The sequence below is a fragment of the Dipodascopsis tothii genome (assembly GCF_038497935.1).
Source record: "Dipodascopsis tothii strain CBS 759.85 unplaced genomic scaffold V1510scaffold_26, whole genome shotgun sequence".
Taxonomy (NCBI): Eukaryota; Fungi; Ascomycota; class Lipomycetes; order Lipomycetales; family Lipomycetaceae; genus Neoaidaea; species Neoaidaea tothii.
Window position 1 is genome coordinate 122,280 of NW_027118010.1, and position 13,356 is coordinate 135,635.

The following is a 13,356-nucleotide window of genomic DNA, read 5'->3' on the forward strand; positions in this document are numbered from 1 at the left end:
CCGCCGCCGTAGTTGCCACAGGCCGCGCGTCGCTCAGCCGTGCGTCAGCCGTGCGGCCCACCGTAGACAGACGTGGCATGGTGCGGCTCGTGATGTTGGCAGACGCGGCCGCCCGATAAAATCGGCGGTCGAGTACGACGGTGTGCGACCAGCGCTACGCACCCCAGCACGCACCCCGCCCCGGCCGCCAGAACGCAGCCGTAGGTAGGTCAAGCGACGGCGCAGCAGGCCGGCCGGCCGGCGCCGGCCCGGCCGCCGGCTGCCGCAGCCGGCCGGCCGCGGATCAGGCCCGTCCGGCCGCGCGCTTGATAGACCGGGCTAACAAGCAGGCAGACGACAAGCAGTCGGCCCAGACGACACAGGTCCATCGGCGACCGCACCCTTCGCGGCTTCCATCCGCCGTCCCCGATCACCGCAGCGGTCCCTCGGCCGTACTGCTGCTGCGCGTGCTCTGCGCGGATCCCCCCGTCCCGACCCGGACACCTCCGGCATGGCCGCCCTGGCAGCCCCGGCCGCGGCGGCGTCGCCGGCCGGCGACGACGTCCCCCGGCGCACACGGCCGCGCACGTTCCCGTACTCGCGGCTGCTGCCGTACGCCAGCGAGTCCACGGACGTGCAGGACGCGCACCTGAGCCACATCATCAAGCAGCTGCACATCGCGGCGGCCGCGCCCGGCTTCGCGGCGGCCGCGCTGCTGCACTGGACGCGCGAGCTCAAGTACTGGACGTACTTCAAGTTCGACCTGCCGACGGCGGCGCGCGCGGACCTGCTGGCGTTCTACTACGAGCTGTCGCTGGCGCGCGGGATCGAGAACGCGGTGGCCGAGAAGTTCGAGAGCATGTTCATGATGCTGGCGCAGCACCGGCAGTACGTGGCGCGCGAGGCGCTCGTGCTGGACTGGCGGCTGCTGGCGGACGAGCTCAAGATCTTCCTGCTGCCGAGCCCGATGAGCGCGCTGCCGACGCCGTCGGACAAGGACTACAACAGCCTGCTCAAGATCGGCATGGTCGCGCGGCGGTTCTTCCCGCCGAGCGCGACGGTCGAGGTGTTGGAGGACCTGCTGCCGCTGTACACGACCATGAACATGGACTCGGTCCACGGCGTGACGGCGCTGCTAGACGTGCTGCTGCCGATCGACCCGGTCGCGGGCGCGGACCCGCTGCCGCAGACGTGGCTGCCGAGTAAGTGAGAGCGCGAGCGCGCTGACGCCAGCGCTGTTCCACCTGTGGTCGCTGTACACGCGCTCGGCGCAGTACGACAACGTGTTTGTCAACATCGTGTCGCGGCTCGCGGCCGGCGCGCTGGCCGAGCCCGGCGTGCCGTTCGGCCCGGCCGGCGTGTTCACCGCGGAGCAGACGGCGTACGTGAGCACGGCCGCGCTGCGGCTGCTCGAGGTGCCGGTCGGCTCGGCCGGCTCGCCGTACAACGACGCGCTGGACACGGTCCAGAGCGACGGCAAGAAGAGCAAGTGCGCGCGGTCGCTCGCGCGCTGGATCGTGCACTCGCTGTCGCCGGCGGCGCTGGTGCCGGCCGCGGCCGCGCCCGACTCGGCGTCCGTGCTCAAGGTGCTGCAGGGCCTCGTGCAGTCGGTCGAGACGTTCTTCCACCCGTCCAACGCGGGCGCGTGGACCAAGAACCTGACCCAGGTCGTCTACTTCCTGTCGGACAACTTTGTCGCGCGCTGGAACCGCGAGCAGTCGGGCGAGCTCGACGTGCCGGCCGAGCGCCGGCTGACGCCCGAGGTGCGCGACGCGTTCGTGCTCACGCTGCGCGACGTGGTCTTCATGGGCATCCACTCCAAGTCGGCCACGGCGACGTCGTTCTGCCAGACCGCGCTGCGCAACCTGGCGTACCTCGCGCCGGACCTCATCCTGCCGCCGTCGCTCAAGCAGGTCTACCCGTCCATGCAGGGCCTGGTCGAGACGCACCGCACGGCGACGTCGCTCAAGTCGCTGTGCCTGCTGTCGTCGGTGCTGATCGGCACGCGCGGCTTCCGCACGCACGTCACCACGCTGCTGGGCACGGCGCTGCCCGGCATCGACGCCAACGACCTCAGCAAGTCCGTCCAGAGCCTGACGTTCATCGAGATGGTCGCCCAGCAGATCCCCTTCGTCGACTTCTCGGACGGCCTCGGCACCGGCCTGGCCATGGAGTGCATCTCGTCCGCGCTCGAGGCCGTCGAGTACGCCGGGCCGGAGGACGGCCTCGAGGCCGCGCTCGGCCTGCGCGCGCTGTCGGCCGAGGACGAGCTGGCCGTGCTCCGGTCGTCCACGGCGAGCTTCGTCGAGTTCCTGCTGGCGTTCATGGGCAAGGCCTTCACGCTGCTCGAGAACCTGCCGGACCCGTCGGCGTCGGGCAAGCACACGGCGACGCCGGAGCACGGCGCGATCGTGTCGCTGACGAGCGCGTTCGCGGCGCTGTTCGGCGCGCTGTCGGACGACATGTTCGACATCGGCTCGACCAAGTTCGTCGAGTTCATCTCCAACCACGTGCTCTACTACGTGTCCGAGGGCTTCGGCACGATGGCGGCCACGCTCGTGCGGATCAACCCCGGCAACGTGCTCCCGAAGCTGATGCCGGTCCTGATCGGCAACATCCGCGACGAGATCGTCGAGAACGGCGCGGGCCGGTCGACGCGCACCGACGTGCTGCCGCGCGACCGCACGATGATCTGGTACCTCAACATCCTGACGCTGGCGGTGGCCGGCATCGGCGCGAACGTGTTCCGGTACAAGGCCGAGCTGCTCGACCTGCTCGTGCTGCTGCACAACGAGTGCTCCGGCGCGGCCAAGCAGCACGCGGCCGTGCTGATGCGCAACCTGCTGGCGTCGCTGGCCAACATCTACACGGCCGACTACCGGCTGGCCAACGCCAGCGCGTACGCCGCCCACGGCGGCTACTCGATCGACGACTGGGGCCGGGCCGTGGACGCGCAGGCGCTCGAGGTGGCGTGGCACGTGCCGTCGCGCGCCGAGGTCGAGCTCGCCGTCGACATCTTTGCGACCCACGCGGGCATGGCCATGGCCCGGCTCGGCCAGCTGATGGCCGCGCCGGCGTCGGGCACGCTCGGCGCCAAGAAGGACTGGTCGGACCAGGCCGAGAAGGAGATCACGTACCTCAAGAGCATGATCTCGGGCGTCGCCATCCTGTTCGACCCCGACGAGCCCGCGCGGACAGACGCGGCCTCGGCGACCGCGCCGTCGTCGGCGGCCGCCTCGCCCGCGCGCGCGCACCAGCACGACCTGCTCGCGGACCACTCGGCCACCAAGTCCATCAACCAGATCCTCGACGACGACGAGGAGGAGGAGGAGGAGGACGAGCAGGTCGACGACGACGACGACGACGACGGCGCGGACGAGGTCGACGACACGCTCGAGGACGACCTCGGCGGGTCCGAGGAGGAGGACCTGGCCGAGGTCAAGAAGCTGCACACGTACACGAACGGGTACTTCTTCAAGGACGCGCGGACGGACCCGCTCTACCTGCGGCTGCACACCACGCGCCGGCTGATCGGCGAGACGCTGCACGACGTGCACGCGCACCTGCAGCAGCACCACGAGGACGACGTGTCGTGCTTCACGTCGCTGACGCTGACGTACCGCGCGTGGTTCGTCGACATCGGCCTCGAGCGCACGTCCAACGAGCTCTACTACCTGATCAAGCACTACATCAGCAAGCTGCGCGTGCTGCGCATCGCGGGCCTGCGCAAGGTGCTGCCGCGGCCGCTGCTCGTCAAGCGCGCGTACATGTACCACCTGCACCGGCTCAAGTTCAACGCGTCGCCGCGCAAGATGTCGGCGCTGGACAAGGTGCTGCTGGAGGACCTGGTGGCGTCGTCGATCTCGCGGTACGTCGACATCCGGCGGCACGGGCAGTCGTCGCTGGACATGGCCGTGAAGGTGCTCATCGGCGCGCGCGTGCACCTGGTGCCGCAGCTGATCGCCGTGCTCAAGGCCGCGCTGGCCGAGAAGGACTACGACAAGGCCAAGGGCGCCATGTACACGCTCAACGCCAAGAGCCTGCAGCGCATCGCCGCGCGCGACCCGCGGTTCGCGAACGAGTACATCCTGGCCGTGCTCGACGCGGCGTCGGCCGACCGGCTGTCGGTGTACAACCTCGCGCGCGGGCTGGTGGTCAACATCCTGATGACGCCCAAGTCGCCGCCCAAGGAGGTCGTCTACAGCCCGCAGGCGCCGGCCGCGTTCGGCGCGCTGCGCGCGCGCTTCCGCGCCATGGCCAACGGCGGCCAGGGCGTCTCCCAGGCCGAGGAGGACGAGATCGACCGGCGGATCGCGAACCTGGGCGAGGCCAACCTCAAGAAGTGGACGCAGGCGCACGAGTCGGTGCTCGAGCTGATCGGCGCGCTCGAGAAGCTGTTCGAGACGAGCCACTGGCGGATCTCGATCCTCGCGGCCAGCATCCTCATGAGCAAGTTCATCTCGCTCGAGTACGACCCCACGCCCAACATGGGCGTGCTGCTCATGCGGTTCGTCGTCGACGGCCACCCCAGCATCCGCGCGGTCGTGCTGCAGGGCATCTTCAAGCTGCTCGGGTACCAGAACGCCAAGGCGCTGGCGCGGTACGACACGGCCGCGCTGCTGTGCGAGAACTTCAAGCTGCGCAACCGGGTGGTGGTGCCCGTGGCCCGCGGCGACGCGGCGTTCACGGACGCGTACCTGGCGCAGTTCAAGGACCCGGCCGCGCCGTACTACCTCGAGAGCGTCCAGTTCCCCGGCTGGCTGGTGTGGGGCCGCGAGTTCGAGGCCGAGCGCAACCCGGCGACGGACCGGCGGCTGGCGTACAACGCGCCGGCCACGGTGCTGCTGGACGCCATGGGCGCCGAGATCGACCGCGCGTGGTTCGCCAAGTACTGCGAGCTGCAGACGCAGGAGCTGCGGACCGACTACGACGGCTTCCGCAACAGCACCGCGCTCATGTCGGCGCTGGTGTTCAAGTACCTGCAGGAGGGCCGCACCAAGCTCACGTGGGCCGAGGCCAAGGACGTCCTGCGCGCGCTCTACGGCGACGGCCAGGACAAGAACCGGCACCGCGCCGTGGCCGAGATGCTGGCCGGGCTGCTGTCGAGCACCGAGGAGCCCGGCGCGCTCGGCGAGTTCCTCGGCTTCGTCATGGACATCTTCTGCCGCGTCTTTGACGACGAGCTCAACCCGGACAACCTGACGTACTGGACCGACTTTGTGAGCTACATCGTCGAGGCCCAGGACATGCGGCACTTCTGGCCGCTCGTGCAGAAGCTGGCGTCGGTGCGGATCGACGTCGGCTCGAACGCGGCGTTCAAGGAGAGCAGCAAGATCCTGCTGCTGCGCAAGTGCATCCAGAAGGCCAAGTGGCACTTCCAGTCCGAGGGCCCCATCGTCGAGCACTTTCTCGAGCACCTCGACCACAGCTACAACGGCGTGCGCGAGGCCATCGGCCGCACGCTCTCGGCCGTGTTCAAGACGCGGTACCACGAGTCGTTTGCGAGCGTGGCCGAGCTGCTCGAGCGCAACCGCGCGGCCGGCCCGGTCGGGCTGGTGCCGTACCAGGCCACGCCCGAGCTCGAGCGCGTGATGGACACGGTCTTTGGCAAGCTCGCGCGCTGGCGCGAGGAGCGCGCGCCGCACCAGGAGACGCCGTCGTCGTACACGTCGGGCTCCAAGACGGTCATGATCTGGGTCGAGTCGTGGCTGGCGTCGCCGTGCGCGCCGCAGCTGCTGCCGTTCTTCCCGCGCGTGTTCCTGCCGGAGCTGCTGCACCTGCTCGACGTCAAGGAGGACACCGAGGTCACGTCGCTGACGGTGTTCATCTTCAAGCACTTTGGCAACGTGCCGTACGCGCCGTACCTGCTGGACGAGCTCATCGCGGCCGTGGTGGCGATCGCGACGACGTCGGCGACGTGGCACCAGCGGCTGCGCGTGCTGGCCGTCGTCCAGGTCGTGTTCTTCCGCCAGATCTTCCAGCTGTCGGCGGCGAACCGCGCCGCGCTGTTCGAGTGCGTCGTGCGGCTGCTGCGCGACCCCCAGCTCGAGGTCCGCGACACCGCCGCCACGACGCTGTCGGGCATGATCCGCTGCTCGCCGGTCGCCCACCGCGACGAGACCATCCGCGCGCTGCACGCGCGCTTCGCCAAGATGCTGCGCGCCAACGTCTTCCCCGCGCGGCCCGCGCGCGGCGCGGCCACCCCGCAGGGCCCGGGCACGCCCACGGCCGAGTACAACGCGGTGCTCATCCAGCGCCACGCCGCCGTCCTCGGCCTGGCCGCGCTCGTCCAGGCGTTCCCCTACCAGTCGCCGCCGCCGGCCTGGGTGCCGTCCATCCTCTCGACCATCGCCACCAAGGCCGCCAGCGACCCCGGCGTCGTCGGCCGCTCGGTCAAGACCGCGCTGGGCGAGTTCAAAAAGACGCGCCAGGACACGTGGCACGTCGACGTCAAGATCTTCTCCAAGGACCAGCTCGAGGACCTCGAGGGCCTGCTCTGGAAGACGTACTTTGCATAGCCGTCCGCAGACGCATGTATTTAGACACTCTATAACTTTTACACGCCCTCGACGTACCGCATCAGCCGCAGCGTCTGCTCCATCAGCGTCAGCGTGATCACCGTGTGCGGGCCGATGCGCATCAGGTGCGCGAAGAAGCCCTTGTACAGCGCCAGCACGCCCTCGATCCGCACGGTCTTGACGAGGCAGTCGCCCATGCCCGAGTACAGGTTGCCGCGCTGGTTGTACATGCGCGTCATGATGACGTCCCAGGGGTTCATGACAAAGCACACGCCCAGCCCGGAGCACGCCGAGGCCGCGATGTGCAGCAGCGGGCCCTCGGCCACGCCCGACGACTGCAGCAGGCCCTTGGCCGAGTTGTAGATCGGCAGCTGCACGCTGGAGCCCGAGCCGGTGCGGACGACGGCCGAGCCGCAGCCGCGGTAGAGGCCCTTGATGCCCTCGGCCGCGTAGATGCTGCGGAAGCCGTCGACGAAGCTGCGGTAGTGCGTCTGCGTGCCGACCTGGAAGACGGGCGAGTACGACTGCATGCGCGTTTTGATGAGGAAGAACGGCGAGCCGGCGACGGCGCCCATGATGCCGCTGGACGCGCCGGCGAAGACGTTGATGGCCATGGTGGACTGGGCGCCGTCGCCGAGCACGGCCTCGGCGACCGCGCGCCGGATGGGCTCGTAGAAGCCGAGCCGACAGCCGTTGAGGCCGACCTGGTAGACGTACTGCTGTCAGCGCGCCCGGCGGCTACTTACCGCACAGCCCAGGCCGCGCTGCCAGCCGCGGATGCCCTCGTGCTTGAAGATGACGCCGAGGGACTGGAAGAGGCCGGTGTAGATCTTCTTGCCGCCCTGGACGAGCTCGCCCTGGAGCTGCATTCTGGACGTTAGCACTGCGGACGCGTGCGGGCGGGCGGCTATATGCCGCACGGCGTGCGGCGCGGCGCCCGAGCCGCACGCCGTGCGGCGCGCACCGCCACGGTCACCGTGACCGGGTCCGTGTGGGGCACGCCACAGCCAGCCACCGCACGCCACCAGCGATATCGGCACGCGAGCGGATCAGCCGGCAACCCGCCGGCCGACGCCGCGGGGCGGCCGACGGCGGCCGCACAGCGCAGAGCGCGCGGGCGCGGCGCCGAGCGCGCGGGCGGCAGGCCCGGGGACGCCGCCCGCCGGGCCCGCCGGGCCCGCCCGGGGCGAGCGCCGAGCCGCGAACAGCCCGCGCGCCGCACGCCGTGCGGCTCAGATCGCCCGGGCGCGACCGCCCGCCCGGGCGCGACCGCCCGCCCCCCGCGCCCCGGCCGCGCCCCCGGCCGACCCGCCGCGACCCGCCACGACCCGTCGGATGTCTGCCGACCGCGGCCGCCGCCTACGCTCGGGGCCGCCCGGCAACTGCCCGGCCGGATCGCGTCGCCGGTGTAACGTGGGCGTGCCCGGCCCGCTGGGTCCGGATCGGCGGAAGCGTCCAGCAGCTTACCTGGTCTTGACGATTTCAATCGGGTTGGTGACGGTCACGGCGCCGCAGGCCGCCAGAGCGCCGGCCGCGAAGCCGCCGAGCGACGAGAGCTGCTTCTGTTCGGCCATTTAGCCAGTCTGCGGTCAGCACGGCTGTCCCTCCCCCGGCAACGGCCGCCCGGCGTCGCTCGGCGCCCCGGCCGCCGGCCAGGGCCGTGGCCAACGTACCTGTGTGTCGGTGAAAAGCGAAAGTCGGCTTACAGCATTTGGCAAGAAAAATCGCAATTAGTGGGAGAACAAGGACGCGATCATCAATTGAGCACGACAGCGAGCGCATCGCACCGGCACCGCATCGGCATCCAGACAGGCATCGACCAAGCACCGGCTGGGCATCGACCAGTCATCGACAGGCTTCGCGGCGTCAGGTTGACTCGAGCGAAACGCAGAGCGTGGCAGAGGCGCGCGGGATCGAGCAGAATTTGCGCAGGCCGGCCCAGCTAGGCCGAGGCCAGCAGACAGCGAGCCCCAGCGCGAGCCAGGCAGCGAGCCAGGCAGACCGCAGCTACAGAGCAGGCCAGCAGCCAGCCGCCAGCCGCCCGCCATGGCCACGCCGCTCACCCGCGACGTGATCGGCAGCATGCGGCCGTCCAAGGTGTTCAAGCAGGCCAAGGACGCCCTGATCACGTCGATCGACTTCGACGACAGCGGGCACTACGCGCTGACGTGCAACGACGACGAGACCCTGCAGGTGTACGACTGCAAGGCCGGCAAGTAAGTGCGGCGCCGGGCGCGCTGACGCAGGCCAAACAAGTTCCCGGTGTACAGTCGCAAGTACGGCGCGTACCTGGCGCACTTTGCGCACAACACGACCGACTGCCTGTACGCGTCGACCAAGGAGGACGACACGATCCGGTACCTGTCGCTGCACGACAACCACTACATCCGGTACTTCAAGGGCCACAAGCAGAAGGTGATCGGGCTGGAGGTGTCGCCGGTGGACGACCAGTTCCTGTCGGCGTCGGTGGACGGCACGGTGCGGCTGTGGGACCTGCGGTCGGCCAACTGCCACGGGCTGCTGACGATCCCGCAGCCGGCGCTGGTCGCGTTCGACCCGGCGGGGGTGGTGTTCGCGGTCGGGTGCGAGTACACGGGCGAGGTGCTGCTGTACGACCTGCGCAACTACGACTCGGAGCCGTTCGCGGTGTTCCGGGTCGAGGCGGCCGGGCCGTGGACGAAGCTCGAGTTCAGCAACAACGGCAAGTACGTGCTGGTGGCGACCGCGGCCGGCGCGCACCTGTGCCTGGACGCGTTCTCGGGCGAGCTGCTGATGCGGTGCAGCGCGCGGGGCGTGTCGGACGCGGTGCCGGCGGCGGCGGCGGCCGGCGGGCGCACGCACGCGTCGTCGGGCGACGCGTGCTTCTCGCCGGACGGGCGGTTCGTGCTCGCGGGCGCGGCGGACCGCAAGATCTACGTGTACGACGTGCAGGCGCCGGTGCGCGACGGCCTGCAGAAGCCGTGCGCCGCGCTCGAGTGCGGCCAGCCGCCGTGCGTGGTCGGCTTCAACCCGCGGCTGGCCATGCTGGCCACGGCGGACCGCGAGCTGGTGAGTGGGTGCGCGGGCGCGCTGACGACAGACGTTCTGGCTGCCGGACCCGGCGCGCAAGAAGTAGAAATAAAGTTGAGATGGCTAGAGGACGGCGTCGCAGGCCGCGCACACGAGCCGCGTGTTCTGGCGCTGGCCCACGAGGACCTTGAAGTGCCGGGACCCGCACTGCGAGCACCCCAGCTCGCCGCCGCCGGCCGCCGGCGCGGCGTCGGCCAGCTGCAGGTCGCCCGAGGCCACCACCGGCGGCCGCTCGACGAACGGGTCCAGCGACGACCGCGTGGACGTCGTGCCGCTGGCGTCCGACACGCCCGACAGCGCCGACACGCCGCTCGCGCGCTTCTGGTACATGAGCTCGACGTTGCTGTGGTCGTTCGCGTAGAGCTCGCGGTCCGAGCCGTCCGACAGGCCGTCGTCCGACTCGGGCGACGGCGCCCGCCGCAGCCGGTCGCGCAGCCGCGGGCTGGGCGCGCGCACTGGCGCCAGCCCGACGTCCGGCACGCGCAGGTTCAGGTCCGACATGCGCGGCGCGGCTGCCGGCGACTCGACCGGCGACCGCGACCGCGGCGACAGCGCCAGCGGCGAGCCTGGCCCGTCGCGCGCCGCCGACAGCCGCCGCCGCGCCGAGCCGAACCGCGACGACGCCTGCGACAGCCGCTCGGTCGACGTCGACCGCAGGCGGTGCAGCCGCGACGACCGGTGGCTGCGGCCGCGGCCGGAGCTCGCGCGCGACGACGCCGCGGACGAGTCCGCGATCTTCTTGGCCAGCGCCGCGCTCGTCTCGGCGATCTCCTTGCGCTTGGCGTACGCGCAGTCCTGCCGGAAGATCTTGATGTGGCCCGTGTAGTCGGCCGTGACGATGATGTTGCCGTCGGCGTGCGCCTTGTTGTGGCGCGGCGTGGACGGCGTCGACGGGCGGTCGGCCGGCGCCGGCTCGTCGTCGCCGGACGAGAGCGTCGACGAGCACGAGCTCGTGCACGTCAGCTCGACCGCGTCCGTCGGCGCGATCAGCTTCACCGGCGGCGGCGAGCACACGTCGTAGATCGGGTCCTCGGACGCGGCCAGCAGCTCGATCGTCCGCTGCGGCGCAAACGCCGTCTCGGTCACGATCGTCGAGTGCGCCGGGAAGTACTCGTACGTCTGCTGGCCGCGGCGCGCGTCGGCCGCGCGCGGCGACGTCGCCGTGTGCCAGATGTAGACCTTGTTGTCCTCCGAGCCCGAGATCACGTAGCGGCCGTCGTCGGACGCGGTGGCCTTGATCTGCGAGTACGCGTTCTCGTTGCCCTTGAGCTTGATCTCGAGCGCGCGGTCGTGCACGCTGTACACGCGCACGCGCGAGTCGTTGGACGTGACCAGCAGCCGCGGGTCGCTGCCCGGGACCGGCAGCAGGCCGATGCCGGTGATCTTGGAGCCCTTGGCGTTCTTGCCGCGCGACGAGCGCACGTGCATGCGCGAGTGGTAGTGCAGGCCCTCGGTCTCGTAGAACAGGCAGAGGCCGGTGAAGCAGCCGGCGATGGCCATCTTGCCGTCGGCCGTGAAGGCCACGGACGTGATGAAGTCCGGCAGCTCGTTCCAGTAGACGACCATCTTGTCGGGGATCGACCACAGCCGCAGCCGCAGGTCGAGCGAGCCCGAGAGGAAGAAGCGGTCGTCGGACGGGTGGAAGGCCGCGGAGGTGACAAAGTCCGAGTGCTGGAAGCAGCACAGGCACTCGTCGCGCGAGACGTGCCACAGCCGCACGGTCTTGTCCATGGACGCCGACAGCAGGAAGTTGTTCTTGCTCCAGCTCAGGTCGAGGATGTCGCCGGTGTGGCCGGCGAGCTCCTTGACCGGGTGCGGCAGGAACACGGGCGCGTGCAGCTTGCGGCGCCGCGAGCGCCACCGCGACCGCGACCGCGACCGCCGCGACCGCGGCAGCGACGGCGCGGCCGAGTCCTCGGTCGAGTCGCTGTCGTCGGCGTCGTTGTCCTCGTCCTCGGCGCGGCCGAACGCGGCGCGGTCGTCGGGCGACGAGATCACGCGCCAGATGCGCACGATCCGGTCCTGCCCGGCCGTGGCCAGGTACCGCCCGTCCTTGGAGAACTGCAGCGCCCACACGGCGCCGCTCTTGTTGGGCGGCAGCGGCCCGTCCGCGTCCGGCGCCGGCGCCGGCGTGCGCGAGCGCCGCCGCGGCCGCGCGTTGAGCTCCTGCGCCAGGAAGAGCCGGTCGAACGCCTTGGGCTGCTTGCCGTGCGACCGCATGCGGATGTACTTGGGCGGCTCCGGGAACTCGGGCACGTACCCGATCGGCTGGCTGAACGCGTCCGCGTAGAAGCCCTCGTCGCGGCCCTCGCCCACGCCCGCCTCGCTCTCGTCGTCGCTCGACCGGTGGGGGTTCTTGAAGATCCGGCTCAGCAGCGACGCGCGCTTGCCGCGCGCGCGCTCCTGCCCGGTGCGGTCGATGTCGCGCGCGATGCTCGAGTTGCTCAGGCTGCCGAGCGTCAGCCCGCTCAGCGCGCTCTCGCCGGCGTCCGACGCCGCCGTCGACGACGACGCGGCCGTGCCGCTCTCGCCGGTGAGCGTGCGCGCGCTGCGCACGCTGCCGCCCTCCTCTGCGCCCGACACCGCCCGCCGCGGCTCGCTTGTGTCCGTGCCCCGTCGCTGCAGGATCTGCCGCGTCAGCGGGTTGACCGTTGCGGTCGCGTCCATCGCCAGCAGCTGCGACTGCGACGAGTTGTACGGTTTGCTGAGCCCGCGCGAGAGCAGGCCCTCACGCGGCGGCTCGCGCCCTTTGGCCCCGGCCTCAGTGCCCGTGGCCGTTCCCGAAATCACGTCTGGTCGGCATCAGTATCGCCCCGCGCCCGCACCCACCGTCTGCGCGCGCGGCCCCGCCGCCGCCGCTGCCCGCGGCGGGCCCGGCGGGCCCGGCGGGCCCGGCAGGCCCGCCCGGACCGCCACCGCTGCCCGGCTCGGTCTCGCTGTCGCCGCGGCCGCTCCCGAACGTCGGCAGCAGCGCGCCCAGCCCCCCGAGAAGGCCCATGTCAATTCGCCGCCCTCGTCCCTCGGCGGCTGTCCATGCGTCGCCAGCTGCCTGGCGTGTGCGGTTGTCCGTGTGCCTGTCTGGCTGTCGCGCCGTGCGATTGCAAAGGGGTCGGGTCCATCTCGCGATCGCTCGCGAGTTGACCCCACGCCGCAGCCGCGGTGTGGCGCGTACGCCTGCGCCTCACCGGCTGCCCGTCGGCCCGGAGCCGAGCCGCGCCACCGCACGGTCCGTGGCGCAGCCGCACGAGCAGCGGCGCCGCCGCGCGCCGTGCGGCTCGCCCGCGCCTCGCCCGCGCCTCGCCTGCGCCTCGCCCGACGCGGTCGACGCGGCTGTCGCGGCTGCCGGGACCGCCTGGTCGCCCGGGCCGGCGCCCGCGAGCGCGGCGACTGCCATGCCGCCTGCGGCGGACTGCGTGGCTAAGCCGGCGCCAAGCATTGAGTCCTCGGCCCGACCGGCTCAGCCCTGGGCTGTGCGCCGTGCCGGGCCGGACACTGGCTCGGCGTGGCGGAGGCCGACATCCGCCGAGGCGCAGCGCGACCCCTGAACGCACAGCCACACCTGTCACTGCGCGTGATGTAGCCTGCCGATCCGTCACCCACCCGCGCGTCGCCGGTGTAACGTAGCCGCAGCGTCGCTTGTGCGACTGAGCGATTGCGGCAGGTGGCGCCGCCGCAAAGCGTGCGGCTCGTACGGCTGACGTGCTGGTGTGCGCCATGCGGCTGCGGCTGGCCTGCCTCGGCGGCAGCTGTCACGTGCCTGCGCGCGAGCAGGCGGGCGGTCTGGCCGGGT

The 13,356-nt window shown here is 71.2% G+C and overlaps 5 protein-coding genes across 5 annotated transcripts; 2 read left to right on the top strand and 3 right to left on the bottom strand.

The window, feature by feature from the left end:
• Window positions 1-128: 128 nt before the first annotated feature.
• Window positions 129-6,516, top strand: V1510DRAFT_215141 (uncharacterized protein). Its single transcript, XM_066930474.1, has 3 exons — window positions 129-204; window positions 330-1,181; window positions 1,213-6,516. Exons 2-3 carry the CDS (start codon window positions 491-493, stop codon window positions 6,495-6,497), a joined length of 5,976 nt encoding a protein of 1,991 aa, XP_066787661.1. The 5' UTR covers window positions 129-204; window positions 330-490; the 3' UTR covers window positions 6,498-6,516.
• Window positions 6,486-8,228, bottom strand: V1510DRAFT_420652 (mitochondrial carrier domain-containing protein). Its single transcript, XM_066934480.1, has 4 exons — window positions 8,171-8,228; window positions 7,965-8,080; window positions 7,244-7,367; window positions 6,486-7,213 (listed from the first exon to the last, which is right to left on the bottom strand). The coding sequence occupies exons 2-4, from the start codon at window positions 8,069-8,071 to the stop codon at window positions 6,536-6,538; spliced, it is 909 nt and encodes a 302-aa protein (XP_066787662.1). The 5' UTR covers window positions 8,072-8,080; window positions 8,171-8,228; the 3' UTR covers window positions 6,486-6,535.
• Window positions 8,229-8,411: 183 nt separating this feature from the next.
• On the top strand, window positions 8,412-9,621 carry V1510DRAFT_215128 (WD40-repeat-containing domain protein). Its single transcript, XM_066930473.1, has 3 exons — window positions 8,412-8,713; window positions 8,744-9,545; window positions 9,577-9,621. Exons 1-3 carry the CDS (start codon window positions 8,544-8,546, stop codon window positions 9,610-9,612), a joined length of 1,008 nt encoding a protein of 335 aa, XP_066787663.1. The 5' UTR covers window positions 8,412-8,543; the 3' UTR covers window positions 9,613-9,621.
• On the bottom strand, window positions 9,550-11,475 carry V1510DRAFT_420655 (WD40 repeat-like protein). The gene has a single exon (XM_066934481.1). It carries the CDS (start codon window positions 11,295-11,297, stop codon window positions 9,630-9,632), a length of 1,668 nt encoding a protein of 555 aa, XP_066787664.1. The 5' UTR covers window positions 11,298-11,475; the 3' UTR covers window positions 9,550-9,629.
• On the bottom strand, window positions 11,427-12,233 carry V1510DRAFT_420656 (uncharacterized protein; the record flags this gene model as incomplete). Its single annotated transcript, XM_066934482.1, has 1 exon — window positions 11,427-12,233. A coding segment is annotated over one exon (807 nt), but the record flags the coding sequence as incomplete, so codon positions are not given.
• Between the last annotated feature and the right edge of the window lie 1,123 nt (window positions 12,234-13,356).